The sequence below is a fragment of the Lathyrus oleraceus genome, chromosome 1, assembly GCF_024323335.1.
Source record: "Lathyrus oleraceus cultivar Zhongwan6 chromosome 1, CAAS_Psat_ZW6_1.0, whole genome shotgun sequence".
Lineage (NCBI taxonomy): Eukaryota > Viridiplantae > Streptophyta > Magnoliopsida > Fabales > Fabaceae > Lathyrus > Lathyrus oleraceus.
Window position 1 is genome coordinate 245,341,489 of NC_066579.1, and position 20,882 is coordinate 245,362,370.

General features: G+C 37.1%; 1 protein-coding gene across 10 annotated transcripts in view; it reads right to left on the reverse strand.

The window, feature by feature from the left end:
• LOC127129568 (uncharacterized) overlaps positions 1-20,882 on the reverse strand; it is a 74,640-nt gene that overhangs the window by 11,982 nt on the left and 41,776 nt on the right. For all 10 annotated transcript variants that reach the window (XM_051058725.1, XM_051058732.1, XM_051058741.1 and 7 more), the window contains 13 exons: positions 19,239-20,791; positions 17,922-19,138; positions 14,626-14,754; positions 14,349-14,504; positions 12,750-13,316; positions 12,591-12,662; positions 12,091-12,495; positions 11,788-11,971; positions 10,944-11,709; positions 8,290-8,406; positions 7,883-8,156; positions 6,158-6,271; positions 6,007-6,090 (listed from right to left, as the gene is read on the reverse strand). In XM_051058725.1, coding sequence (XP_050914682.1) covers positions 6,007-6,090; positions 6,158-6,271; positions 7,883-8,156; positions 8,290-8,406; positions 10,944-11,709; positions 11,788-11,971; positions 12,091-12,495; positions 12,591-12,662; positions 12,750-13,316; positions 14,349-14,504; positions 14,626-14,754; positions 17,922-19,138; positions 19,239-20,791 — 5,638 coding nt within the window. The remainder of the gene's footprint in view (positions 1-6,006; positions 6,091-6,157; positions 6,272-7,882; positions 8,157-8,289; positions 8,407-10,943; positions 11,710-11,787; positions 11,972-12,090; positions 12,496-12,590; positions 12,663-12,749; positions 13,317-14,348; positions 14,505-14,625; positions 14,755-17,921; positions 19,139-19,238; positions 20,792-20,882) is intronic.

The window sequence follows — 20,882 nt, forward strand, 5'->3', positions numbered from 1 at the left end:
TCACTGATGTTGATTGGACAGGTTCAACCACAAATAGAAGATCAACCTCTGGATATTGTACCTATGTTTGGGGTAATCTTGTGACATGGAGGAGCAAGAAACAAGGAGTTGTAGCATGGAGTAGTGCAAAAGTCGAGTTTAGAGCTATGTCTCGAGGTATTTGTGAAGGAATATGGATCCTTAGAGTCCTAGAAGAACTTTAGATGAAAATTGAGCTTTAAATTGTACTTTGATAGCTACTAAACATAGCTCATAATCCAGTTCAACATGACAGAACCAAACATATTGAGATTGATCGACACTTCATAAAGGAAAAGTTAGATGTTGCTATCATATATCTGCCTTTCATGACTTCAAGTCAGCAAACTGCAGATATCCTGACCAAAAATTTGACAAGACCTACTTTGAGCTTTTGATAGACAAGATGCACCAACTTTAGGGAGGTGTTGGAAAATAATTTACTGTCTTGTTTGATTGTTTCCATTTATTTTCTTTTATTGTCAATTAAAAAGAGAATTAAGTATATTGCATGTATTTTTACTATATAAACCAGTCTTTTGATGAGAAATAAAACATAACAGCATTAGGGAGAATGTTGTATCCGTAAATAGTAACATTTATAGTTATTTATAAAATGTGGTGCGTTAAACAAAACCCATTAGAATTAGAAACTTATCTATTTAAACAAATTAAATATTGTATTGTAATATAACGATGAAATATATTATAAACTTTTTTTCTCCTTCTACAATTAATTACGTGCCAAAAGAATCAGCTTCGCAAATCTTATCTATCATTTGTTAATTGCAATTAAATTCTGTTTTTACCCTTTCAAAACTAACAGAATTTATTTGTAGAGTCACTTTAGTTGTATTTTTGAGTTGTATCATTTTATTCTCTCAATGTATAAATACTCTTGTAATATTCCCAATTCTAATTAATGCAAAAATTACTATTCATCCAAAATTACTCTATTCTCTCTAATTCTCTCTCAACTTCATCTTCCCCAATTTTCTATCTTCCACCATTGTCAAACCTTCAATTTGAGTTTTATGTTCTATCATTTGGCATCAAGAGCCTTGGTTATCGATCCTAATCCGCTGCAACAATGACAACTGTTTCCAATGCTCGAATTCCTATCAATCTCCCGATTCTTGATTCGAAGAACTATGATAAATGGGCGAAACAAATGAGGGTCTTGTTTGGTTATCAAGAGGTGCTTGAGATCGTCGTCAATGGAGTTACACAATTAGGGGCAGAGGCTACCGACATTCAAAGAGCTACACACAAAGAAGAGAAGAAGAAGGATTACAAAGCCCTATTCTTGATTCATTCGTGTGTTGATAACGACAATTTCGAGAAGGTTAGCGATTGTGAATCGGCGAAGCAAGCGTGGGAAATCTTGAAGAAAGCATATGCCGGTGTCGTCAAAGCGAAGGTTGTAAGGTTACAAACTTACAAACGACAATTCGAGTTAACACAAATGGAAGACAAAGAAACGATCAACGACTACATTACGCGCATTACCCGATTAGTTAATCAAATCAAATCTTGTGGGGAAACGATTCTTGAGCAGAATGTTGTATCGAAAGTATTGCGTTCGTTAACGTCGCGTTTCGACAACATAGTTGTGGCTATTGAAGAATCAAAGGATCTAACAACTTTGAGCAAGGATGAATTGCAAAGTTCGTTAGAGGCACATGAACAAATGATGGATAAGAGAGGCGTCGACAAAGCCAAAGTGGAGATTGCTTTGCAAGCGCGTTTCAATGAAAAGAATAAGAGGTCGAAAGGAAAATTTGCGGCGAGAGGTAAATCAAATTTTCAGAATATTGGTTCAAACGATTCGCAAAATTCAAAGCATTCGACGAGTGAAAAGGGTGAAAGTAGCTCCAAGGATAGTGGTCATAGCAAAGGTTTTAAGAAGCGTGATGTGAGTAAGGTGCAATGCTACAAGTGTAGAAAGTTTGGACACTTTGCAAATTCGTGTCATGGTAAATCGAATGAGAATCACAATAATGAAGTCAAGGTTGCTAGGGAAGAGGTAGATGATGAGGACACACTTCTAGTAATGATCACGGAGGAGAGTTATGGCATTACGGATGTTCCGGACAGCAACTACAGTAGTAACAGTTTGCGGGACAGCAGTTGTACCGTTCCGAAAAATAGCGAGAAAGTGCATTCGGATCGAAGTGCATTGATTACCGTTCGTGATGGAGTCCAAGGGAGAGATGAGTGGTACTTGGATTCCGGTTGTTCAACACATATGACGGGTCGAAAAGATTGGTTTGTGCAAATCAATCAAGCGGCAAAAACTAAAGTCAAATTTATCGACGACACCACTTTAAGCGCCGAAGGGGTAGGAGATGTTTTGATCGGAAAAAGGAATGGTGGACATTCAAGGATCAAAGATGTCTTGTATATACCGGAAATTAAGTGTAATCTTTTAAGCATTGGCCAATTACTTGAAAGAGGATACAAAACTCGCTTGGAGGACAAGATTTTACGCGTTTTGGATTCAAATGATATGTTGATTCTAAAAGCGCCGATGGTTGTCAATAGAACCTTTAAGGTTGAGTTAAATGGAGCATCGTTGTCTAGCTACCGCGGCAAGTAGAGATGAGTGGTTATGGCATTACCGTCTTGGTCACCTTAATTTTAGGGATCTAAGAAAGTTGCAACAAAGTGAAATGGTAACGGGGCTGTCAGACATTAGTATTCCAACTGAATTGTGTGAGGAATGTGTGAAGGCTAAACAGCACAAGAATGTTTTTAGCAAAGATGCGGGTCAAAGAACCAAAGGCTTACTTGAGGTGGTATGTTCCGACGTTTGTGGACCGATGCAAGTAGAGACTTATGTTGGCAATCGATATTTTGTTACGTTCATTGACGATTTTAATAGGAAGCTTTGGACATATCTTATCAAGAGAAAAGATGAGGTATTTGGAGTTTTCAAGAATTTCAAATCCATGGTGGAGCGCCAAAGCGGTCGGAAGCTCAAAATTCTCAAAACGGATGGTGAAGGTGAGTATACCTCTAGTGAGTTTGGAAAGTTTTGTGACCTTGAGGGAATTGTACGTGAGGTGGTGCCTCCTATACACCTCAACAAAACAGGGCTGCCGAGAGGAAAAATCGTACAATAATGAACATGGTGCGTAGTATGCTTTGTGGGAAAAATTTGCCTAAGGAATTGTGGGTGAGGCCGTGTCTACAGCCACCTATTTGTTGAATAGGTGTCCCACTAAGAAGCTGGAGAAACTCACACTGGAAGAGGCTTGGAGTGGCTTCAAACCGAATTTGAATCATTTACACGTTTTTGGATCGATTGCATATCGTCATGTACCGGACCAACTTCGGAAGAAATTGGTTGATAAGGGTGAGAAGCTGATATTTGTAGGATATCACTCTACTGGAGGGTACAAGTTGTTCGATGGAAAAAATCGGAAGATCGTCATAACCCAGGATGTGACTTTCGATGAAGTCAAAAGTGCAGAAAATGCAGGAGTAACCGATTACCCTAATAGCAGTAATCGATTACTCACAGAAAAACAGCAGCAACAGTTTTTTGAAATCACTGATCCGGAGGCTTCCGACACCGCTGTACCAGCACCTACAGTAGCGCAAAATGATGTTGTTAATAATGATAGACCAGTGAGGCAAAGAGCCTTGCCTCATAGACTCCGAGATTACGAAAGGTTCCAAGATAACGAAGTGAATAACGATGGTGATTTTGTTCATTTCGCGCTTATGGCCGAATCCGAACCGGTAAATGAGGAAGAAGCCTTAAGTGATCCTAAGTGGATATGTGCAATGAAAGAGGAGCTGGAATCTATTGAGAAAAACGGTACTTGGGAGTTGGTCGATTTACCACTTGGAAAGAAACCGATAGGTGTGCGATGGGTCTATAAGGTTAAAGCAAATCCCAAAGGTGAAGTAATCAAGCACAAAGCTCGATTAGTGGCGAAGGGGTTCTTGCAACGAGAAGGTATAGACTATGAGGAGGTATTCGCACCGGTGGCTAGATTAGAGACTATTCGTTTGGTTGTTGGTATTGCGCATAGCAACAATTGGATGGTTTACCAAATGGATTTCAAATCTGCATTTTTGAATGGTCCTCTTGTTGAGGAAGTCTATGTGGGGCAGCCACCCGGTTTCGTGATAAAAAATCAAGAGATGAAGTATTACAAGCTACACAAGACGTTGTATGGTTTGGAACAAGCTCCAAGAGCTTGGAACAAACGTATTGACGGCTTTCTTATTGACATTGGTTTCAAACGATGTGTATCCAAACATGGAGTTTATGTGATATCGGATACAAATGATGGTATGATTATACTTTGCTTGTATGTTGATGATCTCTTGATTAAGGGCAGCCATGACAAGAGTGTTTCAAGGTTCAAAAGTGAGCTCATGAGAGAGTTTGAGATGACGGACCTTGGTGTCATGAATTACTTCCTTGGCATATAGTTTCACAAGTCAAAAGTGGGGCTGCTTATGCACCAAAGGAGGTATGCTCTAGATATTTTGAAAAAGTGTGATATGGAGCATTGTAATGCTTCTATTACACCTTGTGAGGTTAGAGTGCAGCTGTCCAAAAGTGATGAGGAGGATGATGCCGATCCAACGCTTTACCGGAGCTTGATTGGATCGTTACGGTATTTGTGCAATACGCGATCGGATTTGACTTTTAGTGTCGGTATTGCGAGTAGATTCATGGAGAGACCGAAAGTGTCTCACTTGACGGCAGTCAAGAGGATCCTTAGATATGTGAAAGGTACTCTTGGTTGCGGAATTCTCTTTCCCGCATCGGACACGGGGCATAAGTGCAATTTACTTGGCTACACCGATTCTAATTGGTGCGGAGATAAAGATGACCGAAAATCTACGGCGGGGTACATCTTTATGTTTGATAGTACACCAATCTCTTGGTATTCGAAAAAGGAACCGATTGTAGCACTCTCTTCTTGTGAGACAGAGTACATTGCGGCGTCGTTAGGTGCGTGCCAAGCTATGTGGCTTATGAATCTATTGAAGGAATTGGGATGTGGTGATGATGCTGCCACCACACTGTTTGTAGACAATGTTTCCGCAATAAATCTTGCGAAGAATCCGATTGCACACGGAAGGAGCAAGCATATTGAGATGCGGTTTCATTATTTGAGAGAATTGGTCGGTGATGGAAAGCTTAGATTGAGCTATTGCCGAAGCGAAGATCAAGTCGCGGATTTGTTGACAAAGGGTGTGACAAATGATGTGTTCAAGAGGCTAAAGAAGTGCTTGAGCATGGTGGACTTGGAGCAACTAAAGTGAGGTGGTGTGTTAATTGCAATTAAATTCTGTTTTTATCCTTTCAAAACTAACAAAATTTATTTTTAGAGTCACTTTAGTTGTATTTTTGAGTTGTATCATTTTATTCTCTCAATGTATAAATACTCTTGTAATATTCCCAATTCCAATTAATGCCAAAATTACTATTCATCCAAAATTACTCTATTCTCTCTAATTCTCTCTCAATTTCATCTTCCCCAATTTTCTATCTTCCACCATTATCAAACCTTTAATTTGAGTTTTATGTTCTAACATCATTACTCGAAGAATATTTCCTATTGCTTGTATTTATTTAATTTACTTTACATTTTAGTAAGACTGTAAGTTAGATGGGTGCTGTATTAGGGTCTTCATATTTAGTGTATAGGATTATGGTAAAATGCATATTGTATTGTATCGTATATCATAATGTAAATAGGAATATCTTCTATATTTATTTTGTATTTATTGCCTTGAGCCCGTTTAAAGTATGCAAATCTTATTGTGTATATCATCACTACATGCTGAGAGTATTCTACTCAAGTATTTTCATATTAATCCTTAAGTATTTTCATAACCTTTATCCATGCCTAGTACCCAGTATTTTCAAAAATATAAAAAACATGTAACATGTCAAGTATGTAATATGCAACACGTGTAAACAGTTTTTAATATCTTGGAAAATGAAAAATGTTGTACCTCAGAGGTTGATGGCAAGTAGACTGGCATATATTCTTTAGCATCATCAAGAGCATACGAGCCCAGAACTCGCTCTCCAGGTACCTTCCATGTTGACAAACAGTGTTAGCTCAAGTCATATGCGGGTTTTCATTGTAGTAAATTTTTTTACCTCCACAACAAGACGATGAGGACGGCAGGGTTCGTCCCAGGTGTAAGGGATAGAAGCGTAGGAGTGAATGACTGAGTCAAAAATTTCACACCTCTGCTGATATACTCGCAATATCTAGAAAGTAGCAAGAAAAACAAAATAAAATTCAATTACAAAATGATTAAGATTAGAAAGTGATGCCAGTGCTCTATTATTGTACAGCTTCCGCTCCCGTATAAGGTAAGCAAAGCAAGCACACTCATAACTCATCACTAAAGCAGAATAAAGTGACATCTGTCAAACAACAATAAATGTTCGATCAAGGAAATAGATGGAAAGATATTTCGATTGACTTTATAAATTACAAAAACAAAGTATAATAAATGTGTATTAACAGTTCAACTTTTACTAATGTATTAATTATTCATACGAACTTCTGTATTTAGCAGCGCATCAATTTTATAATGGTTTGGCCACTGGTTCACTTTGGTCTCCATCTATCAATAAGTATTGGATTATTCACCATCCAGTTTACTCTCATTACTATGCTTCTACAAGTCTTCTCTGTACAGCCTAAATCACCCTAGTCAATATTCTACCACCACCTCTAATCTCTACTGCTGGAATTCTGCATCGACTAGAAATATGGTCCGGGTAGTCTTATAAGGCCCTATTATTAGGATACATTAACTTAATCTTAAATAGATAGGAAGATCATGAATCAAATAGATTGAGTCAATCCTAAAAAGATTTTATAAGATATTCTAACAGTCGTGCAATTAGGGATGGCAATTTGATCCATCCCCAATGGGCACCTGCAAATTTACCCATAATGGATAGGATAAAAATCCGCAAAAATGGATACGGGCATGGACTCGGGTAATTACCCACAAAAATAAACGGGTATGGGTGCGGGTATGGGCACCTTGGTACCCATATCCGTACACTATATATTTATGTATTTTTATTTATATTATATATTTTAATTTATATTATTATATAAAAATGCATGTCTATCAATTATAAAACGTATATCAATGTTAAACCATTACATATTTAATATAAGTGTTCGTTTATTTCAACAATAAATTGTTTGAAAACTTTTTAATATTTTTAAAAACTTAAAATTATATGATATTTTATAATTGATCTATTTAATTTTAATAGGAATGCATGTCACGGGTATGGACACTTACATACCCATAGGGTACGGATACGGGTGCTAATTTTGACTCCCAAACGGGTATGGACTCGGACACGGGGATTTTTTCAAATTGCGGCTGCCCAAACCCTACCGGTTGCCATCCCTACGTGCAATGTTTTCCAATTTTTAACTTTACATTATATTTTGGATGTCATTTACTACTAAACTTGCATTCCATAATCCATATACTCATTTTATTTCTACTTGGGAAAAAACTATAAATTCCTAAGGCATGTTGCCAAATAAAATATAAAACAAAAAACAAAAGAAAAAACTGTAAATTTAAAATTAGAAACTGAAATTTATATTCTAATGTAAAATGCATTTTGATGAAAATATAGAGAAAGCTGGAAAAAAATTTATATTCTAAGTAAAATGCATTTTGATGAAAATATAGAGAAAGCTGGAAAATAATATGCTTTAAGATTAACACATAAATAAATAAATGAAACCATCCAAATAAAATCAGCAACCCTTCAAGGAGCAGAAGCCTTTAGAATCAAAATTAATGCAGTAATGCAACTGAGAAACTACAGACAGACCTCTTTTGAGAAATTGTCAATTCTGTATGGCATATATCCTGTATCATCATCAGACAAGAGAATCAAGTTGGTCCCTGAGTTTCCCTTGATGTTTCCAACTACCTTTTCATCTCCCATTGATATGTCAGCATTTTGCACTTCAACTCGTATCATGCTTGAAGTGCCAAAAACAAAATTTCTCATTTTCAGTTGTGTATCACACAGATGATCTGGCAAAAAGCTGCCAGACCACTGCCATCCCGTTTCGTTATAACAAATTGAAACAAGCAGCTCCCTGCATCACATATTTTAAAATAATTTAGTTCTATAAAAACAGGTGGAAAAATCTGAAAACAAGCCAGAGTGCAATCTTTTTGGTTAGTGGTGGCAACAGCAACTGTACTTGTCCGAGATAATGAAATGCATACCTGCTCGTATCAGTCCAATGAAGATGAGCATGTTCTCCTATTCCTAGATAAAATGTGACATCAGTGCCCTTCTGTTTATAAATTATTTCCTTGCTGCAGGCATTGCTGATCACATATCTGCAGCATATTTACCCATCATTCAGGAACTAGAAGAAATGAAAAAAGTACAAACACCCGTGTTTCTCTTAACAAACCCGTTATCCCAAAAGAAAGTAGGATGAGGCTAAATAATAGTTTTTAACTAGAGCCAATATCCTTATCCTTATATTAACACATTTTTATAAAGTGGGCTCAGACTATTTATGAAGGTTGACTTAAATATTAAATAGAGAATAGGGAAGCAAGCAAACTATTTTACTTGGTAACTGATTTGTTATCATAATTATTGTAATTGGGATTTTATTGTGCTTAGTTTTATTTCAGAATTTTTTCCACTTAACTCCTTACACGGGATAATTCGTTAGAGCCAATAGTTTGTAATGTATGTAATCTGAAACACAGGAAACACTTTCAAATTTATCTTTTTTATGTTATTGTTTGAAGTTGGTATCAGAGCTCTTATTTGAGAGGCCCCAATTCTGCATTAATACCCTAGCTGCCATAGAGCTATACTAGATCCTCAAGTAGACGAGTGTGCATCCTCAAGTAAACTAGATCTACTGCCGAATAATCAAGGAAAAGTTAGACACCGGTCTTTTAAGTTCTAACTTCTAATAACAACTTCCATTACATCTCTTCAAGGGGTCTCCACTGACAAATGTATAAACCAAAGAACTTCCCTCTAAGTGGCATCAAGATCTTATTTGCAAGTTGGGAATAATGTATATCCATTCCCCACCTTAAGGGTATTGTGCAATTAACAGACTTGTGGTTTCCTTTAAAGTTGGTTTGTTAAAGTAATTACTGCTATTAAGAGTCATACATTGTATGAAATAAAAGTCAAAAACAAAATAAGATAAAAAAGCATGAAGTCAGGGGGAAAGAAGGGAGAACCTAGGGAACGTAACCATTTCCCCGGACCGGGCAGGTTTTGGGTCCAACGGAGACCCTGGACGAGTCAAAAAAGAAAATCGTTCAATTTTCCTTTGCGTTCCAGTTTCTAGGGGTCGGAAGGCAGTGGGGAAAGGAGGAGGACGCAGGGCTAAAACGCAATGAAAAAAGGAAGTGAGTAAGAAAAGAAGGGAAGAAACTTGACAAAAAGAAACACTGACTTAGACTATGGGCGGAGCTCACTGGAAACCTACTTCCTCTTGGATCCTTTCCCACTGCCCTTTTCTTTCAAATAAAAAAAAATGAAAAAAGAGATTAAAAAAGAGAGATTGTGAGGGGGGTTGAAATAGGTGTATATATAATCTAATGTACTTGGCCTCCCTCCTCTCTTTCTCCGTGTCCCAGGAACTCCACCCTGTTTCTTCCCCTTTTTTTCTTCTCCTTGTATTCTCTTCCTTCTTTTTAGGTTAGTCCTAGAAGAGTTTTTGCAAGGAATGCAAAAGAAGAAAGACTAAAGATCTAGACACGAATCTCTATAAGTGGGGATGATCTTCACCATACAAGTCGGTTTTGCGATGGTTGAGTTAGGCCCAACCCAAATTATAAAATGGTAACAGAGTCTATCGATTTGGGTCAGACATCATTTATGATCCACATGGCAAGACCAATAGTGTTGGATGTGAGAGGATGTACCGGAAAAAAACAAGACCCACAGAATAAAGATATGGCCCAAGTAGAATTTAGAAAAAAAGGCACTCCTAACAATAAAGCCAGTTTTGTAACTATGGGATAGGCCTAATATGATATCAGAGCGTATCCAAGATCCATTTGACTGTCTGCTAAGAGGTTATCGTTATCGAGTCATGCTACAAATGTCTAGTCCCCAGGTTGGATGAGATAAGGCTTCAACGTAAAGCCGGTTTAGTAAGATTTGAATTAGGTCCAACCCATAATCTAAGAACTATAACTAGATAGATGTAGCGAAAGCCCATATATTTGTATCATTCTCCAATCTGAAATAGAGAAATAATTCAGATTTTTCTTCAATATCTTTCAAGTCATCTGATGTCAGGAAACACCCCAAAATTTTAACCTTTTAAAGAGAAGCTCATAAACATACATCAATGATAGGCATGGCAACGGGGCGGGGCATGGACGGTTTTTACCTCCCCCATACCCAAACCTAAATCCCAGAACAATCCCCGATCCCCGCTGGAGATGAAGAATCAAAACCCAAACCTGTCACAAACGACCCCCGAACAATCCTTGTTCCCCGCCCCGATCCCCGCCTGAGTTGAAGAATCCAAACCCAAACCCGTCCCTTACGGATTCGGGATGGATTCGGGTATCCCCGCCCCGTCACCATCCATGTAATAGAATCAACATAAGTTCATAAGCCAAGGCCATTTTAACTTTACAAGCCGGTTTAGTATGATTCGAATTAAGTCCAACCCAAAATCTAAGAACTATAATTAGATAGATGTAGCAAAAGCCCATATGTCTGTATCATTCTCCAATCTGAAATAGAGAATTAATTTTCAGATTTTTCTTCAATTTTTTTCAAGTCATCTGATGTCAAGGAAACATCCCGAAATTTTAACCTTTTAAAGAGAAACTCATAAACATACATCAATCATAACATAATCTATGAACGTCAATATTACCTAGGTTGGATGGAAATTGCATTTGTCCTCCCAACAAATGGTTCAGAAACTGAGATAGAGGTCACAGCCAGAATAAATGCAGAATTTGAAGTCAGTTGAGGGACACATATAGTACTTGAGCCACTTGGCTGTAGCAGAGAAAATGAGTTTGACCATAAAGAATATGGCATCTTCTCCCACACATCTTTTGGAAAACACCCACTTACTTTAACAGAAACATCATTTACTGGGGAACTAGGGCTTGGAGAATACATGCATGGCACAACCTTTTCATGCCCATTATTACAAGAACCTGAATATTTCCAGGTTGACTGGACCCTCGAGCTCGGTGTTCGCTTCAATATTCCAAAAGAACTACTTCGAACTGTGGAATTACTACTTCTTTGTTGCCTTCCCAAATTGCCACGGTAATTACCAAATAATGCAGAGTTACTTAAAAAACTAATAGAATCTGGAATACCATCATTTCTACATGAAATGGTATGACTATTCAGGTGACTCCTTGGCTCACAAGAAACGTCATTATGTAGGTCATGGCTGGAGGAAAGTAGAGAAAGTCCATCCTTTTTAGAAGAAATTTTTTCATTTACAGCAACATCGTAATATGAAGGAATGACAAATCCCCTTTCATCTGTTTCACTAGAGGCCTCTTTCACACACAATGGAAAACCCATGCAGTTATACAAGATAAAGGGAACAAAAATAATAAGTTCTCTGCTACCTGAATATGCATCCATCACCTTCTCCACCGTAACAGAAATATGTCCTACAAGTCAGAGCAAGAAAATACTTATAAGGGATGCACTCATAAGAAGACAAACAACCCACAAATGAAATTACTTGCCATTTGAATTATTTGGTTTGAATATCAGCGTTTCAGATATTGAAAACTTGGTTGCACTGAGCTTGGCCATTGTGCAGAAAGTTTCTAAACGAGGAAACTTAAAATCACAACATTTAAATCCATCAATGCAGATCTCTAGTCCTAGATCATGAGAAGGATCAATATGATAAATAGAAGTTTCCACCTGCAAAAGAAAACACCTAGTCTTTAGACCGTTACACCACCAGAGAGAACAGGAACATAAACTACCTAATCTGAAGTATATAATCATCCATATGGAATTTGAAAACAACCATCACAAACCTCTGAAACTCTCACAGTATGATTTAGCCCACCACTCTCACTAATCAATAAAATTTCCTTAGGAAGAAAGTTGTTAATTACTAATGGAGCACTAAGGATCAAGTGATGGATATAGTGCTTCTTTGCATCATTAACAGAGAGATTATTTTTCAGCCAGCCAGAAGAAGTCAAGCTGATACTCTTAACTGATAAACAGCACCGAAATGGACGACTACTTGGATGAGATGGATAGCAGATGAAAGATTTAAAATTTCCTACTTTGCTATTTACTGAGAGAAGATTTGAGAGTTTATGAGCTTCACTCCACAGATAAGAGTTCCCCATTGGCCGCCACCTTACACAACCAACTTCAGCCAAATGTAGTGGAAGTGGAAACTGTTGCCCAGGGTGTATAGGATCAAATATCTGAAGTAATAAAAGTATACATCATACAAGTATTATCACAAAAATAACAACGCTATATAGACTTGAACTGTGAAGTATTAGAAGGAACCATGTACCGTTGGTGACACACCAAATGGAATATCAAACCGCAGCTCAAGCGGTGCAGAAGTTGCATTCAGAAGAACAACCTATATGTCAAAGAGTTGGTTTATAAGAAAACAATGCGGGGTAAATGGAAACATCATCATAAAGGATAAAAGTCATTTTATACTTACAGTTGAGTATATTCGTATCAACTTGCTATAGCGTAACGCAGAAACATCTAAAACAACAGGAACAACAAAAGTTGGGGCAGTATTCATTCTACCATCATCACCATTTTCATTATATGACTTGGAGAAATTAGCATTAAAACACGTTAATCCAACTAAATCCATTGAAATTAGATCAGACAGCATAGATGTTCCTTCAAGCTGTACCGTAATATAACGATGAGCTAAGCCACTTGACCTTTGCTCATTTAGACTATCAGAAGAATGATAAGGTCTGTAATGCTGCTGTTCATCATTTTCATCCATGTATATTGTACTTGCAGAACCTGGTTGCACATATTTTGCATAACTCAAATCTGGGTGATAGATATCATTAGGATTGCTATACCCATTATATACATGATATAGAAGTGGTACAGAGGTTAAGTTTTGTATGACATAAGGAGCAGCACATTTTCTTGCACAAATGTATTCAGCACATGGTGGATGTAAGAATTTGTTTCCTTCATGATCTTTCAATCCCATCAGACCCAAGGCATCATCCAACATCTCTGCAGTCCGTGAAACACACTGAAAGAAACAAGGCAAATAAGTACAGTATAAATAGTGGGTGACTTTTCATGAGAGGCTCAATATGTACACAAAAGAAACCAAGGTTAAGGCTGAAAAAACTGGTACATAAAAAAACAAAGAAATGTCTGTTTTAGGGCACAAGATCAAGAGAAAGTTTTCAAATCTATGAATGGAAAAGATGATACTTAGAATGTGTCAACTAGATAGAAGGTAGGAGAGGTGGTTTGGGTGTGTTGTAAGGGGTTGGGAGGTTATACGAATGGGAGTTGGAACCCACCCCACTCCAACATACTAACATAACTATTGGAAAAAATAGGTAAAAGCTGTTGTGTTTTATTCCTCAGCCTTAAGTTGGTTTATATAGTGAAGATACAATTATTTCACTTGATTTTCTCCTTAATAGAGAATAAAGAAAAATAAAGGTAGTATTAAAGGCAATAATAAAACCGGAAATAATATATTTTCCAACAATAACTAACAAAAGAAATAAAGTTTTTTCCTAATATCATACACAAAACGGATTTTAAGGTGTGCGAAACTCTTGCTAAACTCGTTTCAGACTGATCTCTATTCAATTTGGGAGAGCTGGATTTTTTTCCCAATATACAACCTCACACAATACTATTGAGCCTGGTGTGTAAAATAATATGGTGGATGATTCAAATAGATAGCATCAGATACAATCTTAAAATTTGGGTGGTAACTCAACTCTACAAAACCGACTTGTTAAGAAAGGTATGCTACTCTTTATAAACTCTTTTCAAACCTTGTTTCTTTTCAATGTGGGGCTTGGGTTTTTCTTAGTATACAATTATAAGTGTTAAATTATAATGGAAAAGAAGTTATCCATTACATTGTAACGCACATCAAAATGATAGACCACAAAATACGACAACCAGACCTAGTCACTTCTACAGCTGTCCATATACTAGAAACAGATTATTTAGAAGCATCATATCAAAAAACATTTTTCTATAAACAAGACAAATTGACAAAGAAACTCTGTTCTGAAAACAAAAAATTACATACCTCTACCAATGACTCTGTAATATTAATGTTCAGCTGAGTTGTTGATTCGAGAATGATATCAGTTGAAAGGGACCTGTTCGGAAGAACACTGATTTCTTGATCCCTGGTCAAAGTGAAAAGAAACTGCCAAGGCTCAACAAATGGCTCCCAAGACACCTTCAATTTATTATCATACAAACACATAAGCAACAGTTAACTGTTAATGCAAAATGAATAAAACAACAATAATGGCTTGTATCACAGGTAAAACAACAAAAATAACATAATCTCAATACACCTTTTCAATGTTCTTGTAGTTTACTTGAAGATCGCATGTGAAAGAACATTCTAGGTGCTTTCCACTTGCAGATGCATGGAAGAGGATGCTTCTCACAACAACTTCCAACTGAGGCCCATTATAGCTCCACTACAAGACATAAAAAAGGCTTACAATGTGAGACAAGAAAAAACAAAATGTGAGGAATCAAAAAAATTATGTTCTTTATCAACGTCCCATCAGTGGCTAAACTAGTTTCCTATATTGATAAAGTTTATTCAGACAACAGCCTAAGAACCGATTCACACCATGGCTTTGCAATGTATTGGCCATTATGTAATCCTCCAAACTTTGGAAGAACTCATGCTAAGATTAGTTTCAATATTAATTAGTTATTATTATAATTTGTTTACTACTTTCCCTACTTGTTTAGGATTAGAAGTTTTGTATACAATAAATAAAGGTTAGTCTTTAGTCTTTTATATCAAGTTACTACCAATTATACATCATTAGACTAAAAGCATATCATTCTTATTTTATTTTAAATCCATTACTTCAAAATGGTACCAGAGCGGTACCATCGTCTCGTCTCAACGACTCAACTGCTGAGTTTCTGAAAGTTTTGCTAAAAGTTGTGTACTTGTGTTTAGAATCCTTTTGTTGGACCCTGTTTCCTTTTCTTTGTTTCAAAATTTTCCCTTGTTTTGGGGATTCAAGCGCAATCGCGTGTTGACCCAGTTCTTTAGCAGTGCTGTATGTCATCTTCCGCTGCTTGAAAATTGTCAAACAAGTTCATCGCCAATTACACAGGGTTCTACCACTGTTTAGCATAATTGGCCGGCGTATTTTAGACCGGCAACCTCTGTAGAAGGTGTGACTCCAAAAGGTCAAGTAAACCCTTGAACATCCGAGTCTTCCAGCTTGCCACCGGCAAAAAGCATTTTTAGCGTGTTCAGTGCTAGCAATAGCATCACCATCTGAAGCTCTGTTTGTGGTGCAGCATCTGTGGTTCAACTCGTCATGCTTCCTCAGTACATTATAGGGATCATCTGTATGATACAGTCATTCAATCCGTACTATGTACCCGCCTCTGAGTCATCTATACTATTTGAGTTACAATTTATGAGTTCTCTGTTTATGGTGCTTCAACGTTAGCTTGGCTTTTGACACCTCCGTTTGCTCCCTTTCGTGATCCTTTTGGGGCTAATGTTGTTTTGGCTACATACAATTATTTCAAGAACCAATATATCGTACCAATTAGGTTCGCCATTGTAATGCTATTGACACCATCATTGCCGTCTAGCATCACTTGTTGTTTGTTTTTCTCAGAATTTGGGTTGGACCTAATTCATCCCTACAAAATGACTTATAGGGAGAGGATTGCCCCCACTTAAAAACACAACACAAATCATATCTCTAAGTAATGTGGCACTAAATTCACCCCTTCAAACCCAACACAATGAAGGTGTTGGAGGCTGCAATGAAGGCAAGCCAAATGCCCATTTAAGACGACTAGGGACGGACCGCAATTAAGAGGGAAATTCCAACACACTCTCATGCTCGGGCCTCAATGAGCCCAGAGCTTAGACGATGCGGGAAGGCCAACAATGGATCTAGGATAGGCTCTAATACCATCTCAGAATGGGTTGGACCTAACTCATCCCTACAAAGCCGGCTTGTAGGGTAATAATTACCCCCACTTATAAACACAACACATGTCATATCTCTAAGTAATGTGGGACTAAATCCACCCCCTTCAAATCCAACACAATGAAGGTGTTGGAGGCTGCAATGAAGACAAGCCAAATGCTAAGGCGACTAGGGACGGACCACATTTAACGCGAAAATTCCAACAGTTTTGAATTTGTACCATTTGGTTTAGGCATCAGCTAGTGTTATAGTGCAGCCTATTTGGCTTAGCTAATCGTTATTCATGAGAATCTACTGTGAGTAGTTGCTCGAAAAAGAGTTCTGGGGCACAAAGTTAATTGGCTGTTATTTGTTTTTCCTGTTGGTTTATCCCAAAAATATCTTTTTAGGTCTGATAATGCCGTGTTATATTTTCTCTTTCTAATGGTATATTTGTAACAATTGCAAAGCATAGTAAGCTTTAGCTTTAGGAGAAGCGTAATAATGATATAAGAAACTATGGTCTTTTAATATCTTTAGATTATGTTAAGAGTATACATTTATCTCTATTTGTTAACATTGATATAGTTTCCTATAATGACAAAGAAATCTCCAGAACAGACAGTCAAACGTGTGACCCACACCCAGAAAGTTGTCCCAACAGAATCATCAGGAAGGAAAACAGAGTCGGATGAGACAAATTGCAGTAAGAATCGGCAACCATAGGGTGTCCTGTCGGCCCCGCGCGCCGGATCAAGTTTGCAATGACGGCGTGTGGCAGTGCGTGTCGGTGATTTTGGCGGCATAGTTTTTGCATATAGGTCGGCGGCCTCTGGCTTTTATGGTAGGACACATTTTATTATTGATGGCAGTAAATAATTCTACGACAGCAGCGGCAGAAGTCCGGTGACTGTTTTAGGGCCTGGCAATAGTGTCTCTTGGACACCCAATAATCGAACAGAAAAGTAAATTAGGGTTATCCTTGACGGCAGTAAAATCCAAAGATAAATTAGGATTTCTAACCTGCTCTGCATACAAAGTTGAAAGAATAATTACTTTGTATTTTACAATGAGGTTTTACCAATTTATATACGAGAGAATCTCTCAAGAAAGTACTCCCTTCGTCTCATTAAAAGTGTTTTATTTGTACTTTTTCTCTGTCTCAAAATAATTGTCCATTTACGATACCAATGCAACATTTTTTTCCACTATTATACCCTTATTTATTAACTTTCACTTTATTCAACTACTTTATTATCAACAATTAATAATGATATTTTAGTAAATGATACTAAATTTATCATTAACATCAACACATCTAATCATTTTCTTAAGAACCGCACATAGTTCAAATAAGACACTTTTTATGAGACGGAGGGAGTATCAAATTTATTACACCATATAACACTATAATCATATTTCTTCCTATTTAATTTAAAATACACAACTTCAATACTAACCAACTATTCCAACTTAACAATACAAACAAAACCTCTCTTAAACCAATGATATTAAACATCTTAGGATTCCTTGGACCCAATCGGAACATCTTGATACTTGATCATGTATAAGAAAAATATATTTGAAAATAATAAACCAAAAGAAAAAATAAATTCTAACGAATAAGAAAATGAGACAACAAGAAAGATAAAGTCATATAAGTTGAACATCAGATATTACCAACATACCTTTCCATCTGTTAGTAGAACAGAAACCTTCCTCATTTGAAATTTGAAAGAAATGCTTCCGGTTGAATATTGAGAAGATTCCGATTTGGGAACATCGAATTTTAAAGCACCCCATAAATAAAATGCAGGATGCGAAAGCCATACATCTGAATGGTCACATATAAGCTCGACTTTGACTGATGTGTTGCCTGTATGACTTTTACAGACGACAGCGTCCACATGAACCTGGATTATATCAAGAAGTGGCAAAGATGTGTGACTTCCATTCACAACAAATATTATTACACTGCTCAGTCTTTCCATATTAGACTTGAGTTGGATATCCCTGCTTCTTATAACTAATTCAAAACCATTCACGCTGACAGAAACGGTAAGAAACTCTGCATCCTTTTCTTCAACAAAATCAGAGGACACACTTAGAGTTGTCAGGTTTCGACTTTCAGCATGATGAAGTTCCACACTCGGTTCTTCACTAGTCCAGATGGGGATGTGAAATGTGATACAAACTTTTTCCGACCTAATAATCAATAAGACAGCATTCTCAGTCTCCTGGGTAGTAAAAGGTATTGAGGTGCTTCCGGAACCAAGGAAACTAGATTCATCTTTTACTTCTGATTCTTTAATAGAAGTACCAGTATCTACAGACAAATGCTCAGATACTGCATCCATAGGAGTTTTCTCCAGAGGTAAATAGAGATGGTTGAGGAAATTAACAATCTCAGTCCACTCAGACAAATGAAGCCATATATCAAGAGAGGAAAGACAAAGACTGAGCTCATTTATATTGTCAATAGACATGGAAAAACAGATGCAAAGTACAAACATGGAAGAAGAAGTTGAGGCACATTTTGCCAAGACAGAACCGTGTGAAGAGTAAATCACCAATCTAGAGAACCTCAAATCCAACGATACCAAAGAATCATCAACTAAGGACGCAGAACAAGTAAACTTAAAATCACCTTTGCTTATTGATTCCACAAAACCTTCGTGTCTATGACAGAAGCTTATCATCAATGATTGAGTGCAACATTTCACATCTGTCAGTATAATGGTTGATGGTATCAAAGTTGACGAAGTTGCTCCAGTTTCCTTTAAGCTTCCCTTGGAATGAAGAAATTGCAGAACATCAGTTTTGAAACATTTGGATTGATCGACAACTGAAGAGAATTCCTCAATAACATCCCATAGAGCCATACATCCATCAAAAAAGTAGCCATCTATTATGAACGGAAGTTTCATGAGTGTACAATTACAAAATCCAACAAGATAAAAGTAAATGAGCAAGAAATACACTATCAAAATATGTAGAAATCAAACCTTCAGCAATGATATGACAACTGCTGATGTATGTCATTAAACATATGGATGAAGAGCTTTTGTTATTAGATTCACTTCCACAGGGAATTCTGGCCCAAACATCAGCACTTATGGGCACAATTAAAGAATTTGTTGCAAATTCTGTATTCCACTCATTTGTTGCTAAGCCAGGGATATTATTTATGCAAAAAAGGAATGACACATTCAAATCTCGACCAAATATATTTAGACAATCATTTCTTTGGGAGAGCTTATGAATAGGAACCAAACATTCCTTTGGGATGTTCTTTAATACATCATCAAAACCAGAATTCTCAATGAAACAACAATAAAGCTGTGGCAATTCAACCTTCAGAAATTGATGTTCATTACTTTCCACTGGTAAAACAAGATCGCAATCCAAGATTTCAATCTTGTATGTAATGTCTATTTCATTTTTTAGAGCTATATCACCTTGCTCATCAAAGGAAAACTGATCACCAGAATAACGACCCCAATCAGAGAGTGAAAAGTAACCAATGATGATAGAGAGATATTCAAAGGGCAGCATGCAGTACACATGCTGAATGCCAATGCATACTTCTAAATTAACAGTTGAAGACAAGTCACGAGCTTTCCTGACCCTTACGTTTAAAATAGGGGATAAACTATCAGTGGAAGGACCCCATAGATAATCCTGAAAACTGTGAGGTCCCCAAGATGACCTAAGTACCAATCCCTCAGAAGAAGATAATATGTCCACACTGTCTTCACAAAATAAAAGGGAAGATATACATGTAGGCACCATGATTGATCCAATAATGCATGATGAGTCATGAAAATGTGCTCTTATTTCATACAGCTGCAACTCAATCGAAAAATTATTGGAGATTCTTGCAATCCCAGATTCAAGAAATTTTCTGAAATTTGACTTGCATTTTGAGGAAGAGGTGTGGAAATATTTGGGACTAATTATTTTTCTATCCCTCAGAGCAAAATGGTTTCTCCACTCGGGAATGGGATACATGAGCGAGCTCTCTAGATTATGAAGAGGACCAGAATTGTAAATTGTAACAAATGGAAAGCAATCAAATGGAATGCATGCAGAATCAGCAGAACCAACTTCAAAATAATTTGAGAATCCAAACTTTTGCAACCCAAGGCTTGAGAAAGATTTTGAGATATCCACAGTATTACTCGTGGAAGATTTCTCAGAACCAGTAGTACATGCAGACAATCTACGAAAGAACCCAACAAGCAGTCCAACAATATGCGGGTAGCAGTGGATATCAGCATTACTTAGATAGATAAAACACTTGTGGCATGCTAAATCAGTTCTGGGAGATTCATAATGCATTGAAAAACATGCATCGGCTAACATAGCTTCATCGGAATATTGATCAAATCCAATACTTGTTCGTGGAACAGAATGTGCTGGCACGGCAGCATTAGCAGATGATAAATTCCCTGTTAAAAGCACAGAGCAGACGTCTTTTTCTTCTTCAACTTCATTAGTACGGATCCCCAAAGACTTCATGCTGATAAACAACTCCTGAAATTCAGCGGAAGCGAACCTGCAAAAAGTAAACCAAAATGCAAAGACTTTATTCAGTGGACATTGTAAGAATATAAAATAATATATAATGATATCTTTAATTCGTCCTA